Source organism: Pan paniscus, chromosome 4, assembly GCF_029289425.2.
Source record: "Pan paniscus chromosome 4, NHGRI_mPanPan1-v2.0_pri, whole genome shotgun sequence".
Taxonomy (NCBI): domain Eukaryota; kingdom Metazoa; phylum Chordata; class Mammalia; order Primates; family Hominidae; genus Pan; species Pan paniscus.
In genome coordinates, this window is record NC_073253.2 from 16,292,612 (window position 1) to 16,320,154 (window position 27,543).

The window sequence follows — 27,543 nt, forward strand, 5'->3', positions numbered from 1 at the left end:
TGGCACCTCTCTTAGCTCACCTGTATGTTGACACATATGATGCAGTGCAGCCTATCCCCACACACGGAGTTTTCCTGACAACCTGGCTTATCCATGCCCTGCCGCTAACAGTGCCCAGCACAGAAAGTGCTCCGTGTTTCTACTACAAATAATTGAAAAGAGACAGGCTGCATACAGCTTCTAAATCTGTATCATATTGAAAAAGATTTTGAAGATAATAATTTAAAATATTTCCAACTCATTTCCTTACCATAAATGTTTTTGACATGTATGGCAGCCCGAGTTTGAATTACAGCATTAACTTATATAGCATGATATTTAGGATTTTAATTATTTTAAAGCTCTATTATTTCAAATTCTTGAAATGCACTCCCCACCTTTGGAGTGTTTCTTCTGGGTTTCTTTTTTTTTTTTTTTTTTTTGAGACAGGGTCTCACTCTATTGCCTAGACTGGAGTGTAGTGCAATCTTAGCTCACTGCAAACTCTGCCTCCCAGGCTCAAGCGATTCTCGTGCCTCAGCCTCCTGAATAGCTAGGATTACAGGCGGGCACCATCACGCCCAGCTAATTTTTGTATTTTTAGTAGAGACAGATTTCCCCATGTTGGCCAGGCTGGTCTCGAACTCCTGACCTCAAATTATACACCTGCCTCAGCCCCCTAAAGTGCTGGGATTACAAGCATGAGCCACCACGCTCCGCCTCTTTTGAGTTTCTATGCAATCACTTTCATGAATGGTACATTTTGTTGAGTGGAAATTCTGCCAATTTCTTATTCCAACATTGATTCAGTGTGTGTGTGTGCATGTGTGTGTGTGTGTGAGAGAGAGAGAGAGAGAGAGAAGGTGGGAGCTGTGAAGACAGGATGTAGACAAAAGGTACATTCAAAGAGCAAGGTCTTGGGAAATAGGGAGACTAGGGTGCGTGTTTTTTATTTTATTTTTTCTGATGGATATTTCCATCATCCACTCTCCTTTCCATCAAGCAGGCTTGTCTCCAGCCGTCTCCACCTCATGCACCCCATACAGTCATTAGAGAAAGTGGGGTTCTCATCCTCTGTCCCTTTTTGTTTTTGAGTGAGTTGATATGAATACAAAGGTGTGCACTAATTCGAAGGGCAGTGGAGCAGTGATAATTTGTGTCTAAAGTCTCTTAGTCCGGTATTTTTAACACAATGCTCTAAATTGTAATGTCAGTACTAACCACAATTATCCCTATTAAACGTTATGCTGTTGATGATCTGCCTTAGTGATGAAACTGTTCAGGAATCTCACCCAGGACTGTGCTCATGGAACATCAGATTAAAACAAGCAATTAATCAAAGTTTGAAACACTGTTTAACATTCTCACCATCTAAATCTGCCCTTAAATAGCGGCTGAATTTTCCTTCTTTTATGATTCATTCTTCACGTTTCTGCAAATTGTCACATCCTTATCATTTGTGACACAGCTTTTGACTGGAAAAATATTATTTCAAGTTTTGGGAGAATTTGCTATGGAGGAATCACAATTCTATTCTGTGAGGTATTCCATTATGTAAACATGAACTATTCTATTATTAATCACCCAAAAGTTATTTTTAGAAAATAGGACATAAAGCATTTTATTTTATATGATTTAAAATCTAGTCATTGATTACTTCAAACAACCAGCATGTTCAATTCATGTTTCAAGGGAAAACATCCTTCCTGTCTTCTCATCTGCTCTGTGGTTGTTCATTAAAATGTGCCAATTGCCTCCATTAGGTAGATAAGAAGGTAGAAAATCCCCAGGTACCGCTAGTTCGCAACCTGTTCCTGGGGAGTCAATAGCCTCATTTTTCATTTCCTCTTTTCATTAAAAAAAATACTCATCTAGTGAAAGAAAAAGACTTCTCACTGCTGGCAAACACATTTCATAGAACTTCATTAAACCAAGTAATAGGATTAGCTTTTAAATGATTTAAGAAGGTATGTAAGGTTTTACAAAAAGAAAATCTAATTAAGATGGTGCTCAAAGAATTCAAGACACTAATAATTAACTAAATTAATTGTGATAGGTCTATCGGAGGGCTATGCAAATGTTAGTCATTGTCATTATTGCAGGTACTAGGACACAACATTTTGGTGAGCTTTTGGGGTTATAAGTATGCAAGATGCCCTGCTTATGTAATATGTACTGGAGTAAAGCTATTTTTATTTCACTCATTTTTATCTTTTTACAAGCTCTCTGTTTCAGAAATTAGGTAACAAGACATAAGTCCTAGACCATGCATTCCTGGTGACTGGTTACTTCAACACAGCAAAAAGTCATGCTTCAGTTTGCCAACCAGCACGAGGCACAAGAGCATCACCTCAGAGCTCTCTATGTTGCAGAACTGACAGGCACTTTGGAATCTGCCCACAGCATCCTAAACTCTTAACAATTTGTAACAGGTCTGAAAAATTACACACAGAGCGAAAGCTTTCATAAAAATATATTTAAAACAAGCAAGAAAAAATAGTTTTGGCCTTAAGGATAACTTTCATTATTCTTTTAACCAAGTATAGTTAAATTATATGTATAATGATTTCAAGTACCAACTTATAAAAGATGTGACAAACCAGACAACGAAGAACAAGAGGACTCTTTTTCTCAGAAAAATGTATTTGCAATTCAAATGTTCATATAAAAAGCATAAATTTTAAAAAGTTCATAGATGTGTTTTTAGAAGTGCTATGGTTTTGCCATTCACTGCAATTACATTCCAAAATGTGCAGGGTGGTCCACACTGCATCATCTTATGCTTTTGTCACACTGAAGTCACTCTCATCACAACCTCCCCCGAGCTGTTATCTTCTGATAAGTCTTCATGGGGTCTCATCCGATTGAACAGGTGCAATAACACATAGCCACACTGAAACCTTGGTGAGGTTAACTGAGTTGGGTGGACCAAGTTTCTGTTCCGCAGAGCTGTCAATGGCAACCACAAAGTCCTACTTGTGGAAGACTCTCCCCGGCTGCTTTCTTCGATGTCTGTGGCTTTGTCATAATTTAACACATCCCAGTGCAAATTCACAGCTCGCCAGCGCTTAAACACTCTGTAAACTGCAGCTCCTTCATGAACAATGAGACCTAAAATGTGAGGAAATAAAAAACCAAAAAGACTGGTGATAATCCAAGGTTGGGAGTGTTATTTTGTATACAAGTAAGGGATCCAAAAATAGTTATGTTATTCATCATCAGCAAAAATACGGTATTCTGTTTACTCGAATATTATGGCTAATGGCAAGTTACTACCCATATGACATAGAAATAATCCATTTTTGAAGAATAAGAATACACTAATATGTAGAGAATCAAGCTATTGTGGATATAATTTCCTTGTTCCATCATGGCTCAGATTTTGCTTTGGGAATTTATATTGCCTTAGGAGAATCATTAGGTTCATTTATGCATTTAACACATATTCTTGAGTGCCTATTGTGTGGCCAAGCAATGTGTTAGGGGCTTGAACCCAGCTGGCAGTTTAGTTTGAGAAAGAGACAGATGTTAATGTCATTACAGATACTAAGGTTACTGTTTCCCCAGTTCCTAAAACAATGCCTGACGCACAGTAAAAACCATGTAAATTTTGTTATTTGTACTCTCCTCAACAATTCAACAAAAATGTATTGAACAGTTACTTTAGAGCTTTATGAATATTATCCCATGTAGTACTCATCGTAGTCTTATAAATTTAAGTACTAGCACTTCCCCCGTTTCACAAACAAGGAAACCAAGCCTTGGGGATGTTCAGAAACTTGCTCAAAAACATACAACTAGTAGCGGTGGAGAGCAGGGATTCAAAAACAGGCAGGCTAGCTCCAGGGTCCTTGCTCTTTGCTGCTATAAAGTGAATCAGCTCTTTCCACGTTTCTGAGACAGACTCTCAGGAAAATAAAGTAATACAGCAAACTTGGAAACCGTTAAGTCAGACAGGATGCACTAGCACATGTGTCGTCTCCACTATCCACTCCAGATCTGTCACGCACCCTGCATTTCACACATCTACATTTCAGCGTGTAGTCCAAAGGCTTTTGAATTTGTGATCCCTCACAAAAAGTAGTCCCTGGGGAAGGTCTCTCAGGTGAGGCGAAGTGAGGAAGAGCTCTTCTCTTTGAGGAGGCTGAAAGTCCACTGAAGTTGGTGGAGAGATCAATGAATATCCTTTGGTAGATGAAGTACGGCATGTGAGCAGAGCATGTCAGCTGGCACAACCATGTTTTAATGATAAATTTAAAAATGAGCAGATCCCACCTTTTAGCAGTTAGACCTTTGGGTATATGCCCTAGAGAAACTCTCACAAATGTGAACAAGGAAGTAAGTTAAAAAATGTTTACTACCTAATTGCCTGTATTTGAAGGAAAAAATTGCAAGGCATCTCAAAGTCTATCCTCAGAAGAATGGATAAATTGTTTGTAGAACCAATGGATAAAAGTAATGAGATAAAAGGAAACATAGTCATCTGCATTAATGTGGATACCTCTGAAACCATAATGACAATCCCAAAGTCGCAATGAAAAAATTAAAGTTTCAGAAAAAAACAACCAGAATGAATAAATACTATACATTTTAATGAAGACACACACATATATATATGGTAGACATATAAAAGCATTGATGAGAATAATAACCACTAAATTCATGGTAGTGAAGAAGGAAGGAAAGAAACAAAATTGGGAAGTGGCTTCAAAGAGGGTTTCAACATTTGTGTGTCCCAAATGTTGCATTTTTTAAACTGGGTGGTGGAGATATTAATGCTCAACATATTATTCTGTGTATTTTTGGTGCCTGAATAATTCAAAATTTCAAAAATAACAGAGAATTTATTAGAAAAGTTAATCTAAAGTGGATTTGGGGAGTTGGGGAGATAGTAAGGAGGTCACCGCATTTACATGAAGAGAAGAGTGATAGCAGTAAGGATAGGATAGAGAAATAAAGTAATAAATTCCCAGGGAAAACTGACAGAAACTGTAATGGAAGAAAGCGGGGAAAATCAGAGTCCCAAGTTTTTAAGGCTGGAGGAATGTGTGATTGAAAGATTGCTAGTAACCTTCCCATAGGTACAATGAGGTAAGTGTTTTGAGCATGTTTTTCTTGGACAGACTATTACCTTTTTCCATCAGACAAAACAATGCCAGGTGGTGATACAGCTACCCAGTCCTTGAAAAATGACACCTACCTAATGTCAAAACTTAAGTTTTGCATTGGTCCCTTACCAGGAGGTAAAGATACATGTGACTTACAAGCATTCCAAATATATTAATATAGGCTACAAAAAATGCATGTGGTCTAACAAGCAAACATATCTTAAGCCCAGTTACTATATATGACCAAAATAATGAGAATGTAAACTTCTGTTCATCATAACAATTTCAAATAATTGTTTTTATCAACTTCTTTTTTCAAAGGAATAATCAAAGTTGACCTAACCGATCAGATATTTTCGGGAAACAGCCAGAATGAAAAGTCAATACTACCAGATTTTAATTGGTGGTTCTATTATTAGCTTGCTGAATTCCCCATGGTCAATAATTTAACATTTTGGGTTCAATTTTTCCTCCTTAAAATGAAATCAGAATACCTAATCTTTACATTCAGCCAGGCAGTATAAAAATAAATTGGAATTCATCAACTATGAAGCCCTCACATTTCTTCTGGGACGGTAACTCTATAAATACAAGACATTATTATTAATTAAAAATCAATAGTGAATCTATGTGGTGGGGAACACACATTCGCACTAATCACAAAACAATTACAGCCCGAGACAGGTTCATTCTGGGCAAGTCAGTGATGGAGGGTGCAGGGGCACAGCTTCACCAGAGGAAACCACTGACTTTGCAAGATCCTATTCTTGTTTTATTGATTTCCTTTGCAAGGCCAGAAATCAGATCACTTACTAGAGCTTAAAGTCACTTTCTGGGAATATATTCCTGGTAGCTCTTTTCTAAATACATAAATCTAACCAATATGCACAAACAAATCCCACAGGTCTTTATAGTACATTTTGAACCAAATTTAAAGAGAGAGAGCTACTTGAAGTTTTCATGAAGACACAGTCCCTTTGAATTTCCAGCTCCCTAGGCTGCTTTTTAATTGCCATAGGTTATGAACGATGTTTAGATTTTGTTTTATTCCCCAAGAGCATTCAGAATTACTCCTTGGCCTCTGCAAGCTCAGATTTTACTGAAATGCAATGAATTCCATTCCCATCCCCAAGGCTGTTCTCTGTAACGTGCATTTTTCCCCCTTTTTCTTTAAATGCTGTGGCGTTACGGCGAACACCTTTTGTGCTAGTGGTTATCAGGTGTGACTACTATGATCATTAAAGCCAGGGTAAGGATTCATTCAACTCTGGCTCATTCTGTTGAAAATCCAGCTTTTAAAAACTCTATTAGTATGCTTTCTTACTGATGATCAAATGAATTGTCGCCTTGACATTTCAGTTCATATGCGAACAGGCTGACGTACTTTTTCATCTGAGTCACTAAGCTTACATGAAATGAAAAGCAATGATCACTTCTATAAAACGTAAATACTAAATATTTTAGGATACTCACTACATTATTAACAGCATGGATATAAAAAAATGTGATTCATGAGACTAAGGTTTTGAGAGTTGAGGAGTGTGTGCATGTGTATGTGTGGTTGGTTGGTTGGTTTTTGTCATTTTCTTACTAGTAATGTTTAACTGGAGCATCACCTTACTGAAGCGCAAAGAAACATCTTTGTTAGAGATTAATCTTGAAAAAGCAGGCTTAAATAATTTCTGGTTTCATTGAATAAACAGTTTTTAATTTAAGCAAAATAAAATCAAAATTTTGAAGTGGTGTGTTGCTTGAAATTCTTTCTGGTATTAGGCTATTTACCCAAATAAGTGATGGGGAAGGCTATCCAGGTACATATGGTCACATGCTCACATGCTCATGCACACACATACACATACCATTTGTCTATGTTTACTTTAACATGTGAAGTGTTATAATTAATAGAGACTTACAAAATGTATGATCAAATACAAACAAATTTTATCTGATATTAATTACCAAACCACTGGTCAAAAAATTCCATATTGTGTTACCAGTCTCAGCTTTTGTTTGGATAAGTTTGGTTGTTTTTCTGATTCATAAGATAAATTTGTATCAAGAACCTATTCTGTGCCAAATACTGTGCAAAGAGCTTTACATGAACAATTTTCATTTAATCTTGACTGCAACTGTACAAACAGCTACTAGTTTTTGTGTGTTTTTTTGTTTCTTTTGTTTGTTTTTTTGAGACAGAGTCTCACTCTGTCACCCAGGCTGGAGTGCAGTGACGTGATCTCGGCTCACTGCAAGCTCTGCCTCCCAGGTTCACACCATTCTCCTGCCTCAGCCTCCTGAGTAGCTGGGACTAACAAATACAAACACGTACTAGTTTTAAACAACGTTACAGTTGAGAAAATTCAGACCTAGAGAGCTGTCCAACATCATGAAGACAGAAGAATCAGAGCTGAGATTGGAACACAAATTTGTCTAAAATGTAAACCTTGAGTACTACAGTCCCATCCATCCTAAACCTCCAAAGTATAGAAGTCTCTTGTAATCACAGAATAATCAAATAAAAGAGGTTACTATGGACTAAACATTTGTGTCCCCAATGAACTCATATGTTGAAGCCCTAATTCCCAGTGTGATGGTATTTGGAAGTGAGGCCTTTGGGAGGTAATCAGGGTTAGATGAGATTGTGAGCATGGGGCCTGCATAATGGGATTAATGCCCTTACTACAAAAAGAAGAGACATCAGCGCTCTCTCTCTCTCTCACTCTGTGTGTGTGTGTGTGTGTGTGTGTACATACACCAAGGAAAGGCCATGTGAGGGCATAACAGGGAGATGGCGGTCTGCAAATCAGAAAGAGAGTCTTCAGCAGACACCAGATATGCTGCTGGCCAAATATCTGCCACAAGTTGTGTTATTTAGCTTTCCCAAGGGTCATTTTGATTGAACAGCACACAGAGTTTTGCCCTGCACTCCTTTGTGGTTTCATCAGGGGCTTGCATTTCCTGGGAGGGCTGGGGGTGAGTGTGGCTTCCCAGGCAAAGCTCTCATCATCTACAGTGTTGCTTTCAAATAAGCCTTGCCAACCCTTTTCTCCTTGTGGGTGGGAAGGGAGACGAGGGAGTGGATGCTTCACCTGCACTCCTAGAGGTATAATAATGTCAGTGACACACAAGGATGGTAAAGATAGAAACTAACTGTATAAACTTTGCTTAAATCACAAACTCCAGAACTTAATTTACTCATGTTTTAAACGAGGGTGATGCAGTTTACCTACCGTCCCAATACATCTCATATATTTATACACCCAAAATCTATAATACATAGATATAATTCCATGTCATTCTGAGAAGTGAGTGTGCACAGGAAGCAAATGAGGACTTTGGGCTCTGTTTAATCCCATGTGCTAGAAGAGCATTTTAGAGTCCATCTAATAAACTGGTGCCACTTTTGACTCCTTAATTTCTGCTGCTACTTGGTGAAGGCCAGAGCATGATTGCTTCAAAGAGGATTAATCAAACGAGACTGTGGCCCAAGACACCCTTTGTTGTGATGATCTTTGCTAGAATATAATACAATGCATGAATCCTCCTGACGCTGTTTCTTAACCTACCCCAAACTTAAATGTCCAGGAGTTGTGGAAACTTAGATGGGAGTGTAGAGGTAATCACTTTAAAAGTCACTATCTATTGTTGGGTCTTGTTAATATGCATCAAAGCAGTAACCATAAGTCATGGTTACTTCTGTATGTACTGAATGTTTTTTGTTGGACTGAACTATATATGAAGCTATAGACATATAACTGTATATGAACTATATATAAATATAATGTAAAGTAATATATAATATATAATTATATATAGAACTATATCCGAATATATTTGCAAAATATGCAAAAGATAAAACGTAAAGATATAAAGACTGAAAGATACACATACGTCATCACAAAAGTCACTAAGCTCACAAAACATAGCTGTCATAAATTGATATCCTAAAACCCAGATATCTGGAAACTACAATGTCTTAATTATATATGAGCATTTTGTGAATATGCATCTCCACTGTTGTCCATATAAAAACAAATAATGTAAAAAAGTAGCCCACATAAAATGCACCTATAAACTGTACCCTAGAACAGATGGACTTAATAGGTATTTCCAGAACATTCTACCCAACAACTGCAGAACATACATTCCGTTCATCAGCACATGAAACATTCTCCAAGATAGACCATATGATAGGCCACAGAACAAGTCTCAATAAATTTAAGAAAGAAAATGAAATCATATCAAGTAGTGTCTTAGACCACAGTGGAATAAAATTGGAAGTCAACTCCAAAAGGAATACTCAAAACCATGCAAATACATAGGGATTAAATAACCTGCTCCTGAGTGATCATTAAGTCAACAATGAAATACAGATCAAAATTTAAAAATTCTTTGAACTGAACGATAATATTGACACAACCTATCAAAACCTCTGGGACACAGCCTAAGTGGTGCCAAGAGGAAAGTTCATAGCATTAAATGCCTACATCAAAAAGTCTGAAAGAGAATAAATAGACAATCTAAGGTCACACCACAGCGAACTACAGAAACAAGAACAAACCAAACCCAAACACAGCAGAAGAAAAGAAACAACCAAGATCAGAGCAGAACTAAATGAAACTGAAACAAAAATACAAAAGATAAACGAAACAAAAAGCCGGTCCTTTGAAAAGATAAATAACATTGATAGACCATCAGTGAGATCAACCAAGATATGTTGGTTTTTCTACTGTTGACTATAAATGGTATAGAGCTTTGCTCTTCTCAGAATGACCGAGAACCATGTAAAATTCACAGAACCAGGTTGAGAATGGCATGTTGATCATCACAGCTCAAAGGTTCAAACACAGATGCATCATTACCATTGATAAAATAAAATCCTCTGTGCAAGAAACATAAGGACAATGAATTATTGTGAAACTTACCGTGACAATAAAACCCTTGACACGAAGGGGCTGGTTAATTTCTAAATATTGATGATCCAACCCACCCCCAAGTAGATAAAAGCACACATGAAGAAATGATTAGTGCAATAGTGAAGATCCTAAATGAGGTCAGAGTTTCTCCAGAAGCACACACAAGAAAATCAGTGTTCATTCTATGACACTGACACTATGTCCCCCTGTCTGCTTCATGAAGTCTGCAGCCATCGGCCTGGACACAAAAAGCACATCTGTGCTGGATCTCCAATGCTGATGACACCACTGCCTGGAAGAACAAGATGGCAAAGCCCAATTGTCAGATGGAGTCTCATCTTTTACTAATTGACAGTGAATGAAGCACACGCTTTTCTGAAAGGTTCTGACACAGGTTAAATTTGTCCTTGTCTTGCCATCCCTGTTTTAGTTAATGACCATCCCCCACGTCAATGAAACCAGAAGCCTAGGAGACACCACGACTCCTCTCTCCTCTTGCACAAACTTCTGCTAATTCTGTCTTCTTGGCAAACCTGAGCTGAAAGCATAAGACGGATAATTTCCTGGAATGCCCACTCTTACATTTGCACAACGAAGTATTAATTATGCTTCAAGATCCAGATTCTCTCACAATTTCTTCTCTGATGTACTCAAAATCAATCTTTCCCTCCTTCTACTTCCCACCACTCTACACAGAAAATATCTGCACTGATTTCCTTACTACCTGTACTATAACGATTTGCTTCTATGACTGTAATCCCTAATCAGCTGTGTGCTCCCTGACAACAGAACCATGTCTTATTTACCTTTGGGAACCTGTTCCTATCTCAGTACCCAGGTCAAAACTCAGTCTTTGCTGAAAGAGAGGGAGAGAGAGACAGAGAGAGGAGAGTAGCTATCACTGGGATCTAAGGGGTCACAAGGAATGACTTGATCTAGTTGTGACTGCTCTATGAAAATAGAAAAGGATCTTGAGTATTGTTCTTTGAAAGGTTAAAGTAATATTTGCAGATGCCAAAGAAACTGAGACAGGCAGTTCAGGATGAGATTGGAAAAAGAGTTTAGGGATTGGGGCCCATAGTTCACGAGTGGGTTTTGGTCTTTGGGGGTAACGGTGGTGAGGGGAACATATGGGCAGGGCAGAGGACACGGCCAGGGCAAAGGAACTAAAATTCTTTAAAAGGATCTGTGTTCAGCCCCAGCAAACTGTAGCTGCCTCCCCCACTGTCTTGCTGGCCAGGTCATCAAATGTTTGCCTGTATCAATCACAAACTGAGATACTGGGCTATGCCCAGGCCTAAAACCTAGGAGACAGATATGGATTCCTCCCTGTCTTTTCAGGCAAAATAGAGAGAGTAAAAAGGAAATTGTCCATTCCTCTGACCTCTTGCTTTTCTAAGAAGCCAATGAATCAATCATTCATTTAACTGATTTTTAAAATTCCTTGCAGGTGGGAGTATCTCCTGATCTTTTAATTAGTAACCCTGGAGCACAAACCCACTACTGGCACATTCAAAGAATATTTCTCAAAAGCTGTGAAGGTTATATATTATAAAAAATATGGTATATCTTTTTTATCAATTTTTTTAAATGGATTAACAGAATCCACAGGAGAGAAAAATTGTTATATTATCTAAGTTTCTTCCCTACAGTGCTCAAGAAAATAAAACCATGGATATATTTTTTCAATAAAAGAAATAAAAAAACAAGTCCAATACTTTTATAGATAATAAATACCATAAAGATATCCCAGAGTTCTCCTATAATTGGTAGAATGGACTGGAATCAGTTACATTTTAGTTGAATGAAGTTTCAGTTCTGTCTCTCAATTCTTGGACAGATGAAACACCTTGCAGCAAAGGGGGAGCATCATGTATCACAGGGGTAAGAACATCAAGAGCCTGGCGGACAAGCACAGTCACCAAATTTCAAAATTAAAAAGTAGTGGATATAATTTAATCCAACCCTCTCACTTTGGGGAATAAGGACTCTGAGACCCAGAGAAGTGATGTAGTGTGGCTTGCTCAGGGCCCTGCACCTAGGAAGTGTCTGAGCCCAGAATCAGAGCCAGACACAGGATGCCTGTGTGCTTGCTCTGCAACAACTCAGACATCAGGAGCCATCCTTGGCCAAAGCCAGTCATCACCGGTGTCTCCTCAGCCTGCGAAATGGCCAGTGGCCAGAAGGGATATTACACTGACTATGAAGGAGATGACAGAATTAAATTAAAATCTCTTTTCTGTAACAGCAAAGGCTGAGATGGGTAAATTTTTCTCTGGCCTTTATCCTAAAGGGTACATTGCAGCATTTGGATAGGACATAGGAGGATTACGGCAACCTTCACAATTTATGAATATAAATAACTCTGCAACCTCTGATTCAATGAAAACTGTATTTGGTTTAAAAAACCTATCAGTGTCTATCTTCTGTGTTAATTTAAGGTTTTAGCATGGGGAATTGCTTTGGTAGATTTCCATTTGTTTCCCACACTCTAATATATGGACTAAAGCCAGTTCTTAGAAGGAGACTTTCTAAGAACTTTTTCTAAGAGACTTGGTGGGCTTTTCCTAGTGGCAAGTGAAAATAAATACAACTAATTTTCTGTTTTTCTCCAATGGATAAACTGTCTACTGCAAACTCACAAAAAAAATGATTTTAATAATTTTCACAGTAAACCATACACATATTTGTTGCTCTGTTTTGGGGGAGTGAAAATAATATTTTTAAAGATCTAAATTGAAATGTCTAATTAAAACCTGTCTATCTTTGTGACTAGTAATAAGCTATTTCATTTTTGGTGGCTTCATTTTTCACTTCTCTTAAATCCTACAGGAAGAAGGCAAAAATTCCAAACAGAAACTACCATCTAAGTATAATTAAAATTTGTAACTCTTCTATTTCACTGCACGACATCAGTAAGATGCTTATAATTAAAACTATTAATGAAATTTTTAACCTAAATACAAAAATGCTCAGACAGTAGTTTTCTTCATATTCTATTCTATGTCCTAGTAAGAAAATTCAAGATTGGGATGGGATTCTTTACATAGATAATTCTTATTAAGAAATGGTTTCACTCAGAACCATGGGAAGAGAGAAATGGCTTTTGGTATGGTGTATTCCCTGTTTTCCATTCCCCTTAATAATATTCCCCTTTGTTTTAGACTCTTTTGCACTCTATTAATTTAGAATAAATGAACGAATACTTTGGGCTTTCAAGGAAAATGTTTTCTCCATTTCTGATCTAAAATCAGTTCATCTATTATTTAAAAAGGTATTTACTCCCTATACCATGTCTTAAGTGTTTGAGACAGAAATTTAAATAGCTTCACTTTATTGTTTATATAGAAAACATTTCATAAGTTCTTCAAGTTATTCAAGCTCAGCATATAAAGAGGGGTTTTTACCAAACAATAAATGGAAGTACGTGGGTCATCTTACTCATTACACAGGCTGTGGAGTGACAGGGTCTGGGTTCTTATTTTGGGTCCTGCTCACCATCTGTTTGATCTTGGGGAAATTGCTTCATCTGTGCCTTTGTTTTCTCATCTCTCAGATGAGAATAACAGTATCTGTGCCTCCTAAGGTGGTTGTGAAAATTAAGTGGGAAAATCGAGGTAAAATGCTTAGAATGTTGCCCAGATCACAGTAAATACAATCTTAGATATTACTGGAGATGCATTTTTAAAAACCCTATGTCAAATTCTTTACTTGGAAGTGGCTGAAAACATCTATGGGCTTCATTTCTATGCTCAGCCATGTGGTTCCCGATGGCCCAGAGTTTGTCTCCCCTGCCCTGCTGGCGCCCACGGTTCCACATCCTCAGTGTTCTGCATAGAAGCAACACTTAGAAGAATGGTCGTGTTCACATTTCTTTGAAAGAAAGTTCTTTGGTGCAAAATAGTACAAATCCAACAGTTCCCCAGAGGGGCAGGGTTCGTTCTGAAGTACAATCTTCAAGTTTTCAGGTTAAGGGAGTGGCCTCCTCTGGGCCTTCTCCAGTGAGGGATGGGGACAGGTGGCTCTTCTTGTAATGGTGTGACCTCACTGCTGCACAGTCTACTTTCTGCTTTCTCTTCCAAGGAAAGCCTCCCATTCCCATGTTGATTTGGCCTCTTACATAAGCTCACTTTAGACTTCCTGGGGATACACTCAGATCTCTCTGAAGCTATGTAGTTGCTCCTGAGCCTCATGTGTTTGGAATTCCCACAGCCTCTCTTCTGGAAAGCCATGGAGTGACAGGGTAAAGTCACACAAAACACACACACGTGCACACTCATATATGGGATAAAGCCATGGGAGATGTGTCCTCCTGGCCTCTCAGCTACCCTCCATGGTGATGGATGGTTTGACCCCTGACTCCTGAGCCTCCTCCATCCCCCTAGACCCATGTGATTCAGGGTCCATGTGGATGGCTTGGCCTAACATACACAACCTATTGCCCTCTACTATTCATCCTTTGCCCCAGCCTGGGCCTTGCTCTTCCAGAAACCATTCCAATTCCAAGCTCTGAAGCTCTCCCATCCCATTGTTGACAACCTCCAATGCCTCCCACTCACCCACCTTCTTAATCTCAATGCACCCACTGCCACCTCCTAAAGACTTTGAGGCCCTAGACCGCATGATCTTTTCCCAACGCACCACCTTCTTCCTGGCTTTGGATCCTTCCCTAGCACCCTAGAAAACTAAGCCCATCCTGGAGCCATTCTCTCCTCACTTGAGGGGAAAGGCAAGGTTGGTCTTGCTGCTCTGCCTTCCAGAAACTCTGGAGAACAAGACCCAATCTTAACCCAGTCTCACCACTTCACCTCTCTGCACTTACTTTTCATCCCTATTGGGCAACAGCCCATAGCCACATGGCCTTGTGGATCTTGTGGCCTTGCTCTGGCCTCAAGGAGGTGCTCAGTCATGCCCAGTGATTCTGCAGGGGGCTCAGCCTCCTCTCCCCAGGGCCCTCAGCAGCTGAGCATCACATTCATTGCTCTCCTCCGAGTCTTTTCCCACATTGTGCTTTTGTCTAAGCAGATGGCCACACTACCTACTTACTGAGAAATAAGACATCTTTTGAAAGGAGGCCTCTCAATGTCTCATTCTCTCAGAGCAGAATATACAGCTGCCTCCAGCTGTGCCCACCTCCCCTCAGGACACAGGGTCCCTCCTGTGCAAGGCAAAGCCCTTCCTGGGTGCTGGGCTCTCATCTCTTCAGTCCCAGGGACATCAAGCTGCCCCTTCCCGTCTCTGGATTTTCACTCTTTCTTCTGATTTCTTCTGGGTCTTTCTTCTCAGCATCCACCCATGCCTAACACTACTATTAAAGCAAACAAACAAAAACCTTTCTCGATTCCACACCTTCTTCTGGCTTCTACCCTCATTTAACTGTGTCCTTTGTCAGCTAAGATTTGTGAACTCACCTCTGAACCCCCTTCTGCCCATCCCAGCCATTCTCAATTCACTGCGGTCTCGCATCCATCCACGTTACCTCCACATTGCCAAGTCCAGTGAGTGATTGTTGGCTTGACTTCACCTAACCCTTGACAGAACATCTGGCACTGTTGGCCACTTGCTCCTCCTCCTAGAAGTTCCCTCCTCCTCATGTGCCTGACCCCACTCCTTTTCCAGCCACGATCCTCTCCCTCCCCTTCCTGTTTCTCCACCGTGTTCCCCAAACTGCTGCTCCTCTCACCAAAGCATTTCTCTGCAGACACTGGTTTCAACTGCCAGATACAAATCTCCAGTTCCAACCTCTAGCCTGAGTTCCAGACCCTTAAATCTGGGTGCACACTGGCCACATCCACTTGGATTCCCCAGAAACTCTGCAAAAAGAAAACACTCAGAATGAGCCTATGACCTTTCTCTCCCTTAGCTCTCTTCTGATAGCCAGTGTTTTAGCAACTGATGGCCCATCTCCCAATCAGCCTCTGTGAATGACACTTGAGGGTCTCTTGCTCTTAGCGCCCCCACCTCTTCCATCCTGCCTCCATCCAGCTGATCACCATATCTTGTGATTAATCTCTTTTAATTCTAGCAGCTTCCCAGCAGTCTTAATGCAGGCCTAATCAATTGCCTGGGTTATTATAATATTTCTCACTTTTTCATCCCTACTCTCCTTTATGTTTCCACGCTACCAAACACCTCTTTTTAATATTAATCTTGATCAGCCACATTCAGGGATCCTTCTGGGGCTTCCTGAGCATTCAGTTTGGTCTCCCTCCCGAGCTCCACCCACAGGCTCCTTTTCCTTACTGCTATGCCTCAACAAACATCTTTTGTTCTTGCCATACCAGATTTCATACGATGTCTTTAAAAATGACAGGACTTCATACGTTACTAGGTCTAGGCTTTTGCCTCTCTCGGGGCCCCATCCTAATTCCTGTTCTTCCTTAAAATTCTTCTCCCCCATAGACTGCTGGTCCTAAGTGTAATTAACCTGCCCCGTTAGCTCTCACATACATTTCTCTCCTGGCACTTTCAGGCTATAATTGCTTATTTCCCTGGCTGTCTCCTCTTCCTCAGGTGGAAAGTAGGGAATTGTTATATTCCAGGGCTCCACAAACCTTTTCTGTAAAGGGCCAGATAGTAAATCTTTCAAGCTGTGCTAACCTTTCATTCACTGTCACAACTTCTCATCAACAGCACATAAATACATGGATATGGCTGCATCCCGGTACAACTTTATCCAAAGGCACCAAAGTTTAAATTTGCTACAATTTCCACATGTCATGAAATAATATTTTTAAAATGTATTCAACCATTTAAAAATGTAAAAGCCATTCTTAGATCCCGGGCTGTACAAACGCAGGCGGTGGACTGGATTTGGCCCTCGGGCTGCAATTTGCCAAGCCTTGTTCTATTTATACCACTATCCCGCACTCCAGGCTCAGCACCACGGTAAATACGCAATGAATATTGGCTCGACAGATTACTAATGCTGCTTTGTCTAGACTGCCCCCAGTGAAAGAAACAACTGACAGTGTCACACTATCTCCTATGGAGGAGACGAAACTCAACAATAACATATTTGGTCTGCTGTTCTGCTAATTATATTAATGTTTATCCATAAGAACTTGAATTTTACAGAGTCAAATAAGAGCAAAGTGTTAGGTTGGGGTGTTTTCCCCCCTTGAGGGGGCCTTAAAGGGTTAACTAGCCTTGAGAGGCCATTCCATGCGCAGCACTAAGGGGCAAGCAGCAAAAACAAGTTCCCTTCTATGCTATTTCCCAGGATTTTAAAGGCAATGGTATCACTCATAACCAACTATGATAATAATCTTTAGAGACATCGGTGAACATCAGTATGATTAAGGCATAGAAAAGCCCATAATTTGTACCTCCAGAGAAGACAAAAAATAATGGCCTACTTCTCAAAGCATATAAAGGATAAAGCGTTGTTTCTCCTCTGACAATTTCACATCACAAAGGGCTGCTCTGCCTCCGCTTTCCAGGGGCTTTCCCAGTATGTGCTCAAAGCATGAAGGATCCGAGGCAGGGACTCCTGTTGGAGGATAAGCTGCTGCTTGTGTTTCAGGCTCATCACGTTGAATCAGACTCTCTCTAAATGAAGCTGAGGCATTTCCTGGGGCGCGAAGCATGCTAAGATAGTCTGAAGCCAGGAAATAATGATCTGTGCTTGTAAAGGAATTCTACTCAATTTAAGAAATGATTCCTAATGAGCTACCAGAACATGCCAACCTGCAACAGTCATGTCTGTGCGAGTAACAGACACCAGGCACGGCCAACCTCACAGCCCAGGGCTCCTCCACTTGGGATGAAATTTGAAGGGAAACTCACAGGGGTTTGGGCAAGAGGAGAAGAATGTTCCTGTCCTTCCTGCAGAAGCAGTTGTGCAAAGGTCGCCTTAGTAGTCAAACTGTGGTGCTCAGGAAAATGTAGTTCCCAGATCAAATTATAAATCAGGAAATGGAAGCATTTCCTGCAGCAGAGGCGGGTGATATACTTCTGTCTGGAGGGAAAATTGCAGTGATATGAAGTCTCCAAAAGGAAATACTAGGCTAATCAACTCTCCTGGTTATTAAGCTAAATAGTGTTTAAAGTGAGCTTCATTCTTCACGTGCCCTATGATTTATGCAGACACATCCACGTTAATACTTCCCATGAAACTCAAAATGAGATAGACACAGCAAAACCACCTCCTATAACTCGCCTGCCATGTAACCCAAGGTGTCAGCCTCGGCAGGTAAGCAGCCTTCTGCACCCCCACTCCATGGGTGAATGCTGACCTGTCAACTTCCAAAGCTCGGCTATCCTCAGTGACCCCAGGAGCTCAGATTCCAGGCTTGGTAATGGTGGCGGTGATTGAGTGGTAATCGAATGGTTGGATTTGGGCTCCAAAAGTCTTGTGATGAAAGTCTTTTGATGAAAATTGATGACACTTTTGAATGGTGTGCAGCTGCTCTGCTTGTACAGCTCTGAGATGCACGGGGCTGTTGGTGGTTGGCAGCTGTGGTCTCCACTTCCCGTAGAGAAAGTATCTTCACTGTGCAAGTGGCCCCGAATCAGAGCACACTGGATTCTGGTGGTCTTGGCTCTCCACAGGGAGACCAGGAAAGAGCTCAGTCTACTCAGACATCCCCAAACCACATAAGCCCTAAAGTCTTCAGTGGACATTTTGATTGTTCTCTTGGTAGTTTTACATTCTTCACTTGAAACTACCTGATAAATTTCATATTTATTCATAAATATTTTACAGCTTAAGAAATCGCTACCTATCGACAACGATCCAAAGGCCTTACCAACAATTACACTTTCAAGCACGCTCGTCTATGGTTGATGAACCTGTGTGGCAATGAACTTAAGGCTCTCCTGCGGTCTTGGGCAAACTCATTTTTTTCTGCTGTAAATTATGGCATATTTCAACTTCTAATGCTAATTTCTTTCTCTTTCCTTACACTAGGTAAGTTTTTAACCTAAAATAGTTTAAGAAATCATTGTCAACTCCTGAATCATGCTGAGAGATACCGGAGGGCACGAAAAATTTTTTAAAGGAGATAGTCTATAAGTCATGTGTATTTTGTTTGAAATGGATTAGAATTTTTTTCTTTAGCAGTATATTTATTTACTTAATTATGCTTTCCTTATTCTAGCTGGTTTATATTCATAGAAAGCAAACTACAAGAAGGACGACGATGATCTAAAGGCATCATTTTAGGGGGAAGCAACACTGGTTTTAAATAGACAAGTAGTCATCTTCTATGTGGGAAACTTATTTGTGATCACAGAGTTTGATTATCCTGAATTTCATTTTCAAAATTCTTCACCTTTATTCATACAACACAGGGTTAGTAAATGTATATTTTAAGTGTCGTGTCAATAAAATGTTAGATTACTTGAAACTTTTAGCTACTCCATCTGGAAAAAAAAAGTAGCAAAGTTAAGCAGGAGAAAAATATTACCCTCACTTTAAAAAATGTAAATATATGTCCAATATAATCCATCCAAAACCATAATAATACATGGTATTTATTATGCTGAAATTCTATAATGAAATGTGAATGTATTACCAACTGGTAATTCAAAGTAGTTTTCTTGTGCGTGCCAAAGTAGCTCTAGCTAGATATATTATCAAATAGGACAAACAGATTTTTTAAAAGGCTATAATAATAACTGTAAGAATTTACATAGGCCAGGTGCGATGGCTCATGCCTGTAATCCCAGCACTTTGGGAGGCCGAGGCAGGCGGGTCACTTGAGGTCAGGAGTTGAAGGCCACCCTGGCCAACATGGTGAAACCCCGTCCCTACTAAAAATACAAAAATTAGCCAGGTGTGGTGGTATGTGCCTGTAATCCCAGCTACTCAGGAGGCTGAGGAAGGAGAATCACCTGAACCCAGGAGATGGAGGTTGCAGTGGGCCAAGACCACGCCACTGCAATCCAGCCTGGGTGACAGAGCAAGACTCTGTGTCAAAAAAACAACAAAAAAAAGAATTTACATGGATTTAAAGAAAAATTGTTTCATTTCAAAGTACAGGAAAATAAAAGTTTGTTGGAGAGCATGAACTTTCTGTAGAAGGAGCAATTTTTTTTTTAGTATTAAATATAACTGGTACAATAAGAAGATATTTTGATCTGATCCTCATTCTGGCATATCTCAGGTTATTTTTTAAAATTCCCTAATCTCTGTAGCTTTCAAAAGAAAGACAACATAAACAATTACATTATACTTTAATTCATTATTTCAAAAGAGCCTCAAGAGAGATATTTTTGGTTCCTCGTGGGTATACATCAGGGATCAATCAGGGATCAGAGTGAGTGTGTGTGTGTGTGTGTGTGTGCACCTATATCTCTTCCATTGTCCATGCTTGTGCTTTGAGAAATAAAATAATATGAAGAACAGGCCATAACAGGATCAATACTTTAGCCACAGAGAGAGCTATTTTTCTTGAAGCAATTTCAGGAAGCACTTTCTACACTAAAAAGAGACAAACTGAGAAATAAAATCCCCTTAGTGTTAAAAGTATAATAGATTTTTTTTTTTTAAGTGATCCAAAAACTCCTAAAGTGTGCTGAAGAAGGCAGGGATTTTGAGAGGCAAAGGTCTCTGATCTTGATCAGTTCTTAGTGTTTACAGATTAGAGCTCGTCTATGTCCCTGCATGTCGCATCCCTGCGATCCCAAAAAACATCAGGCAGGATGTGCTGCACATTGGCATGACCTATGTGAGCCATTTTTATTTTTATTTTTTAGATAAAATTGTCCCACAAACTTAAATAGCTATGGAATTAATTTTAAGAAAACTACTCGAATGGTTAAGTGTAGTTAAATCCACTGATTCAAATGTCAAACAAGTGATGATATCCATAGTTGGCATGGTATGAGGAAAAAGGACCTCATATGTATTGGTGGGTGTGGTGGGGGGGGGATAAACTGATAAAGCCTTTTTAGGTGGCAATGTAAAAGGACTTATCAAAATTTACATAAGCTTATTACTCCGCCGGGCGCAGCGGCTCACGCCTGTAATGCCAGCACTTTGGGAGGCCAAGGTGGGTGGATCACAAGGTCAGGAGATCGAGATCATCCTGGCTAACACGGTGAAACCCCGTCTCTACTAAAAATACAAAAAATTAGGTGGGCGCCTGTAGTCCCAGCTACTCAGGAGGCTGAGGCAGGATAATGGCGTGAACCCGGGAGGTGGAGCTTGCAGTGAGCCGAGATCGTGCCACTGCACTCTGGCCTGGGCGAAAGAGCAAGACTCCGTCTCAAAAAAAAAAAAAAATCTTATTACTCAACGCAGACTTTCCACTTCTCAGAATTGTGCTAAAAGAAATATTCATGTAAAACGATGTCCTTTACAGCATGGTCCCTAAAGGCAAAAATTGGTAACAACATACAAATTCATCAGTAGAAAAAAGTGTAAATACATTGTTGTACATCTGTCATAACAGGGAAAGATCTCTAGATTATATCGTTGAGTGAAAAAGACTATTTTCTCAACACCATGTACAGTATGATCTCACTTATAAATAAAATGCGGAAGTATCCATGTACCTAAACCCACGTAAACCTAATGAAAAAATCTGGATGATAAACATCAAAATGCAGAAAGGGGACATTTCTGCAAAGGGAGTAGCATAGCAGAATTGGGGGTGTGAGTTAAGTGGTCTTTTTTATGCTTTATAGATTTCACAATTATAAACACAAATTTCACATGTGTTTGTATATTATGTGGACAATTAGGAAAAATTTTAAGAGACCAAAGCAATCCGTGTTTTTAAGTGTTATAAACATAATCAGTATCTTCCTATAGTACTTGAGGGAAGATCAAAACATTTCCAGACTTGGATTTGCCATTAACTTGCAGTGTTGATTAGAGCTGGTACAAGCACTACTATCTCTATTTTGCAAATACCACTGACGATAACAGAGTTTTGGTTTGCTGCTTCTATTAACCAGAACTTGAACTCACCTCATCTGGTTCTATCAGACGCTAAAATGACTTGGTGACAGCCTTCACTTTTTAGATGCAAGTTAATCAAATAAATCCTGTCATCACATGGCCCTCTTCTGGTCCCTCAAACTTTTAGTCATTAATAAACATATTCTTCTTGTGGCACTAGCTTCCCTTGAATCAAAGGGTCAATGGAAATGATGGTCTTCTATTTTTTCTCAAAGTGTCCAGGGTGGAGTGAAGAAGCAAATCCTCTGCCCAAGGCCTTCTGCCGGGCAGGTGTGCTTCATTTCTGAGTTTGCTCATCTTCCTTTGTCCACTGTGCAAATCTTTTTTAGTGGGAAGCCAACATGAGCTTCCTCGGCTGTTACTTCTCCCTAAATTACTGCCACTAGCTTAAATCCTAAAGTGACTTAAATCCTTTCTATTAGTTTTCCTGATTTACAATCATGCCATCTATTTAAACATGTAGAAGCACTCCCCAGATACAATCTCTTTACATTCTAATTTCCTTAAAACAGATGTGAACTTTGTAATAAGTACAGATTGAAAATTAAATTCACATTTGATCCATGGAAGTATTCTTAAAAAGTCCAGTAACAAAAAGAGTCATTTGTCAAACATGTCTCTCCTTTATCACTGTCTAACTCTTGGCAATCACACATACTTTAACACCCTCCTCTTAATTCTCAAACTCATTTTCATTTTATTCACCTCTCTTGGAAAAGAATTCCTTTATCACTTAGGAAATGCAACCCATTTATAGAGACAAAGGGAAACCTGTTATTCAAGCTCTTATACACTTACCATTCCACTATGTAGAATCTGTGTCTAATATAATAGTCACTAGCCACTTGTGGCTATTTAAATTAAATTGAAAATTAACTTCTCAATCTCACTAGCCATATTTCAAGTACTCAATAGCCAAATTTAGCTACTGTCAATAGAATTGGATGCCACAGATACAGAATATTTTCATCCTTGCAGAAAGTTATTTTGAACAGCCCTGATCTAGATGTTTCAGCTATGAGAGCGGCTAGACCCTTGAGTGAACTCAAAACGTTAATAGCAAGAAAAAAAAACTAAATATTGGGAAAGAAGAAACTGTATTAATTATGAATGAAAGCAACAAACAAATTCACTGTGCCTAGGAATAAGTAAATAAATTTCCCCAAGTAAACAAATGTTCTCCAAATCTTAACTTCTATTTAGCAATCCAACTCTCCCAAGCATTACATAGACTGGCTGGATGATAACATTTTTGGATTCTGGAATAATCTTCTACAGATTTTCAGAATTATTTTTTCAAATAATATTTATGAAGCTGCCAACCTGTTTCTTCTACTTAGGTAGAATCAAGTTTGGAAAGCTTGGACGGACGGGAAAGAGGGATGTCTCCAATTACATTAAAATCCTTTGAATGGGGAGCCAATCTCACATCTTCCCATGGCAAGTAGGAGGCCAGCTCTCTATTTGCCAAGTATCTGTTCATCTGCTTGGCTATTGCTTCCCCATGAAATCGGCCTGAAACCTTCCCCTCCCTACACACAGCACCGCAGAGTTCATCCCTCCTGGTGTTCAACTACCCCTTCCTGTGCATACGTCCACAACTGTGCACATCCCACTGTATTCTAATCACTTACTTACCTGCCTGTCCTCCTCATGAGCTCCTTGGGGAAGGAAAGTGGGTGACTCTTATTTTTATTCACAGAACCTAGCACTGTTCAACACATAGAAAGTTCCTAGGAAATATTTATCAAACTGAGCTGAGGAAATGGGACGCAAAGTTGTAAACCTGCTTTTCACACTAACTCTGCCTCTAAATCTTCCAGTCAGGAGTATTTAAGGAACAATCAATATAATCTTTGTTACTGTCTGCATTTAATTTGCAGACATTTGAATTAATTTGAAATATTAGCAGGAGATCTTCCTGGCTGCAATCCAATTGGCTATTGGTAGACTAGGAGTATTTTGCTTTCTTTACTATAATAGTTTCTTAATTTACTGGGGAAAAAAATTAAGATATTCTCCAAGCCAGAACAGACTAATTAGTGAAACTGCCAAGTAAAATAAACAATGTTCAATCAGAATTCTTTAATTTTTTTCAAAATATACAAATAGATCATGGAATGATAAAATTAGGATTTGATGAGCCAAAACACAATGAAAAGTGCCGTCAATATTTAAGACTCAGATAAAATACTCATTCTCCCAAGTATGTCCAGAAAAATGGCAACTGTTTTTGTTTCTAAGAAATTTGACTTTATAAAATGGGCAAATGCTCAAATTTCAAAAGAGAAGCTTGAAATTGTCATATATTACTAAAAGATTATTTGTTCATATGTCTCTGCTCTTGAAACCAGAACTGTAATAATCTTGATCAAAATATTAATATTAGTCATCAAAATTTAAGACATAATAACTCAGCACTAAATGCAAGTTCTGAAATTAAAAAAAAAAATCATTTCCTGACCAGGAAATGCATGGTCTTTTTGAGTGTTTATACTGAGGGCAAGAAAGTCAACTGGACTTTTTTCCTTTCCAGGTTGGATTGGGAGCTAACTGGCTCTTTTATTTTGCATCTCCCCTTTTAATATCAATGGAACACCTCATTTTATATCATTCATGCTGAAAGACAGAATAAACACTGTCTTTGAATGTGTTAAGGGATTCAATTTGTGGATCAATTTTGTGATTCTTCTTTATTAGAGCAATGCCCTAGAGATTATATTTGAATAAAGATTTAGAACTTCCAAATGCTTTCATATGCATTATCACATTTCATGCAAACTGTTCATATACATGATTAGCTCAATTATTCAGGCAACATCTCTTCAGTTTATATATTATTCAAAACATTTCATTCTTTTATTTTTTTCTTTCTGACCTGAAATTTGATCATTTTCTTTCCTATTAGACTTGTACTAGTGAGAAAGGAGGAAAGAAAAAAGTAAAAAAAAAAAAAATCATGCTGACAATATTTTAAACATTTATAGAATTCTTTTAGAAAAAATGACTGAATATATTAAAATTGCTATTCAAATTAAAGCTCTAGTAAGTAGAGGCATTAAGTTGACGTGATCTCAAAGTTATTCAATGTTTCCAACTTAATCAAATATACTTAATCTACAACTTCTAATTAATAACATAATTGTTTTATAATCATTATTTCCTTTATTTAGACTTGCATGGTTGGAATTAGCCTTTGCATTTTTATAGGTGAGAAAACAGAAGTATGGAGGGATGAAGGTGACCTGCCCTGGCAGAGGCCCGGATTAGAAACCAAGTCTCTTGATTCCAAGCTTAGCATCCATCCGCTGAAGCTGGTAGTCCTCAAGCTTCAGCATGCATCAGAACCTCAGAGGTGCTGTAAAACCCAGATGGCTGGGCCCCACCCCTGATGTTCCTAATTCAGTAGATCTGGGTGGAGCCTGTGCATTTCTGCCACATCAGAGCAGGAAAATGCTCCCAATGCCGTGGTACCTCCCCACAGCCACCCACACCGCTCTACCCCTCGCCGACTGGTCACCATCGCGATGCCTGTGCACCTCACACACGCCACATAAATGCTGCATGACTGGCTTCCGTTTTCTCACAGTACTAGGGAACAACAGATGGGTCAAAGGAAACACCGAAGTAACCTTTCTGTAGGGTTTATTTTAGCTAAAATGTTCGATACTTTTTCTCTTCTAAGTCACTGAGTTTATTAAGTAAAACAAAGAGACACAGGCCAGCAAGGAAAACTGTTCCCAAGTCCCTAACCTTCCAAGGGGTCCCTTTCTGCCCTCAGAGAATCTGCACAGTCATCATGATGTAAGACATCGAGATGTCTGTCCTCTCCCCAAACGCACAATACAGTACCGCCATTTGCATCAGCCAGGACTTCCCCAGCTTTGTAAAGGGAAACTGGTTTGCTCTCATTCCTTAGAAATAAATGACTATCCTTATATCACTCACTCCAAATAATTTCTTCAACCCTTCCTCCTTTCTTTCAGTTGCACAATATCTCACTTTAAATGGGCATTATCCTGTTAATTTTTTTTCAAACTACACGGGAATATAGATGCTATGCTTTCTTAGAAAAGCAGCCCAAATGTGACCCGCAGCTAATTCATTAACTGGAGAACTGAGCTAAGTCAATCCACAACATTCTCTATTAGATCCGAATGGTGAAAACGTAATCGCTGAAAGAAATGGATTACTGACAGTGTGTTAACGTTGAAGGTCATGGTCTTACCTATGCACACTAGATCCATAAAACCATACATTCCATAGCAGATCTGAAAAAGGATGTCCTTCCTCTGCCACACTGCATAGGGGCTGAAGGCTGACCAGAGGAGCCAAGTCACACTGGCTATTAAGAACAGGGATCCTAGGATTACAGCAATCATCTGAACTTTCTCAACCAGTGTTATAGAAATGCTCTGCCACTAAAAGAAAAACAGAGGCATGTAAGAAAGGAGCTGTGTATAATTAAAAAAGAAAAAAAAAAACATTTTCAGTCCTGTGTTTCTTTTCATAATGTTAGACCCTTTGAAATTTGATGAGACCCCAAATGAATTTTTTCATTTCATCCAGGCTATAAAAAATAGAGAAGCAGATAAAGATTAATGACTTGCCTTAACTTCATTATTTTCAGTAATTCACCATTCTGTAAGTTTAATCTAGTTTGATTCCAGATAATAGTACTGAGTGTGAATGGCTAAGGAATATTTAGTACCTGGAAATCACATTATTATCTTTCATGCATGCATGAAATTAAATACACTCTGACCATACATGGTGAGAACTTCTCTATCTGGTAATTTAGTTTGCTCTTAATACATTTGGCTACTGCAAAAAGAGGGAACTGTCTCTTGTTTTTGTAGAAAAAAATGTAAAAAGCAAATAAGTTATACAAGAACATCACTGAAAAAGTCATTTAAGATAACACACTAGAATAATCATAAGAGAAGTATAAAATTGTACATTATCTGTTATTGGTACATTCCATATACTCAGATATTACTGACTTTTTATTATCTAATGGGTAAGCCATGAAGTATTTTTGTCAAGATTTAGAATTTGTACCTACATGAAGTATCTTTGAAACTCACAACCATTTTCAGCATGTACTCTTCAGTGGGGCAAATAATTTGGTGCCCTAAGTATCAATATTCAAAAGAATTTACAGTACAAATGATCAAAAATCCTTCAACACTGCTATTGACTGGAGAGAATTAATTAATCATATTCTCACTTTTGCATAATTGAAGCAGAAATGAAACAAGAATTGTTATTAAGGTTTGCCAGTAAACCATGAAACTCAAAACAACCTGCATAATTTACTCATCCTGTGTGGAAGAGCTCTGGCTATGGCAACGTATGGCTTCTCAGAAGAATTCTTAAATAGTTTTTTAAATCTTTAAAAAAATGAGCTTAAGCAGTCAGTGTCCATCAGATCAATCTGAAATTTCGTCAAACTCTTTACTTACCTTCAATCTGAACTTATGCATCCCCAAATGGCAAGTTTATGACACTGATCCTCTCTCCCTCATTGTCTGTCTCTCTGTCACACTCTCTCTCTCTCATACACATACCATAAATAAATAATTTACATGTAACATTTTTAAGTATGTATGTGACCTTGCATATTCATGAT

General features: G+C 38.9%; 1 protein-coding gene across 1 annotated transcript in view; it reads right to left on the reverse strand.

The window, feature by feature from the left end:
* Positions 1–378: 378 nt before the first annotated feature.
* The window catches only part of MARCHF11 (membrane associated ring-CH-type finger 11), a 114,495-nt gene continuing 87,330 nt past the window's right edge, over positions 379–27,543 (reverse strand). Inside the window, exons 3-4 of the mRNA XM_003821969.7 lie at positions 26,140–26,332; positions 379–3,090 (exon numbers count right to left, since the gene is read on the reverse strand). Of these exons, the coding sequence (XP_003822017.3) occupies positions 2,768–3,090; positions 26,140–26,332 (516 nt within the window). The 3' untranslated portion in view covers positions 379–2,767. The remainder of the gene's footprint in view (positions 3,091–26,139; positions 26,333–27,543) is intronic.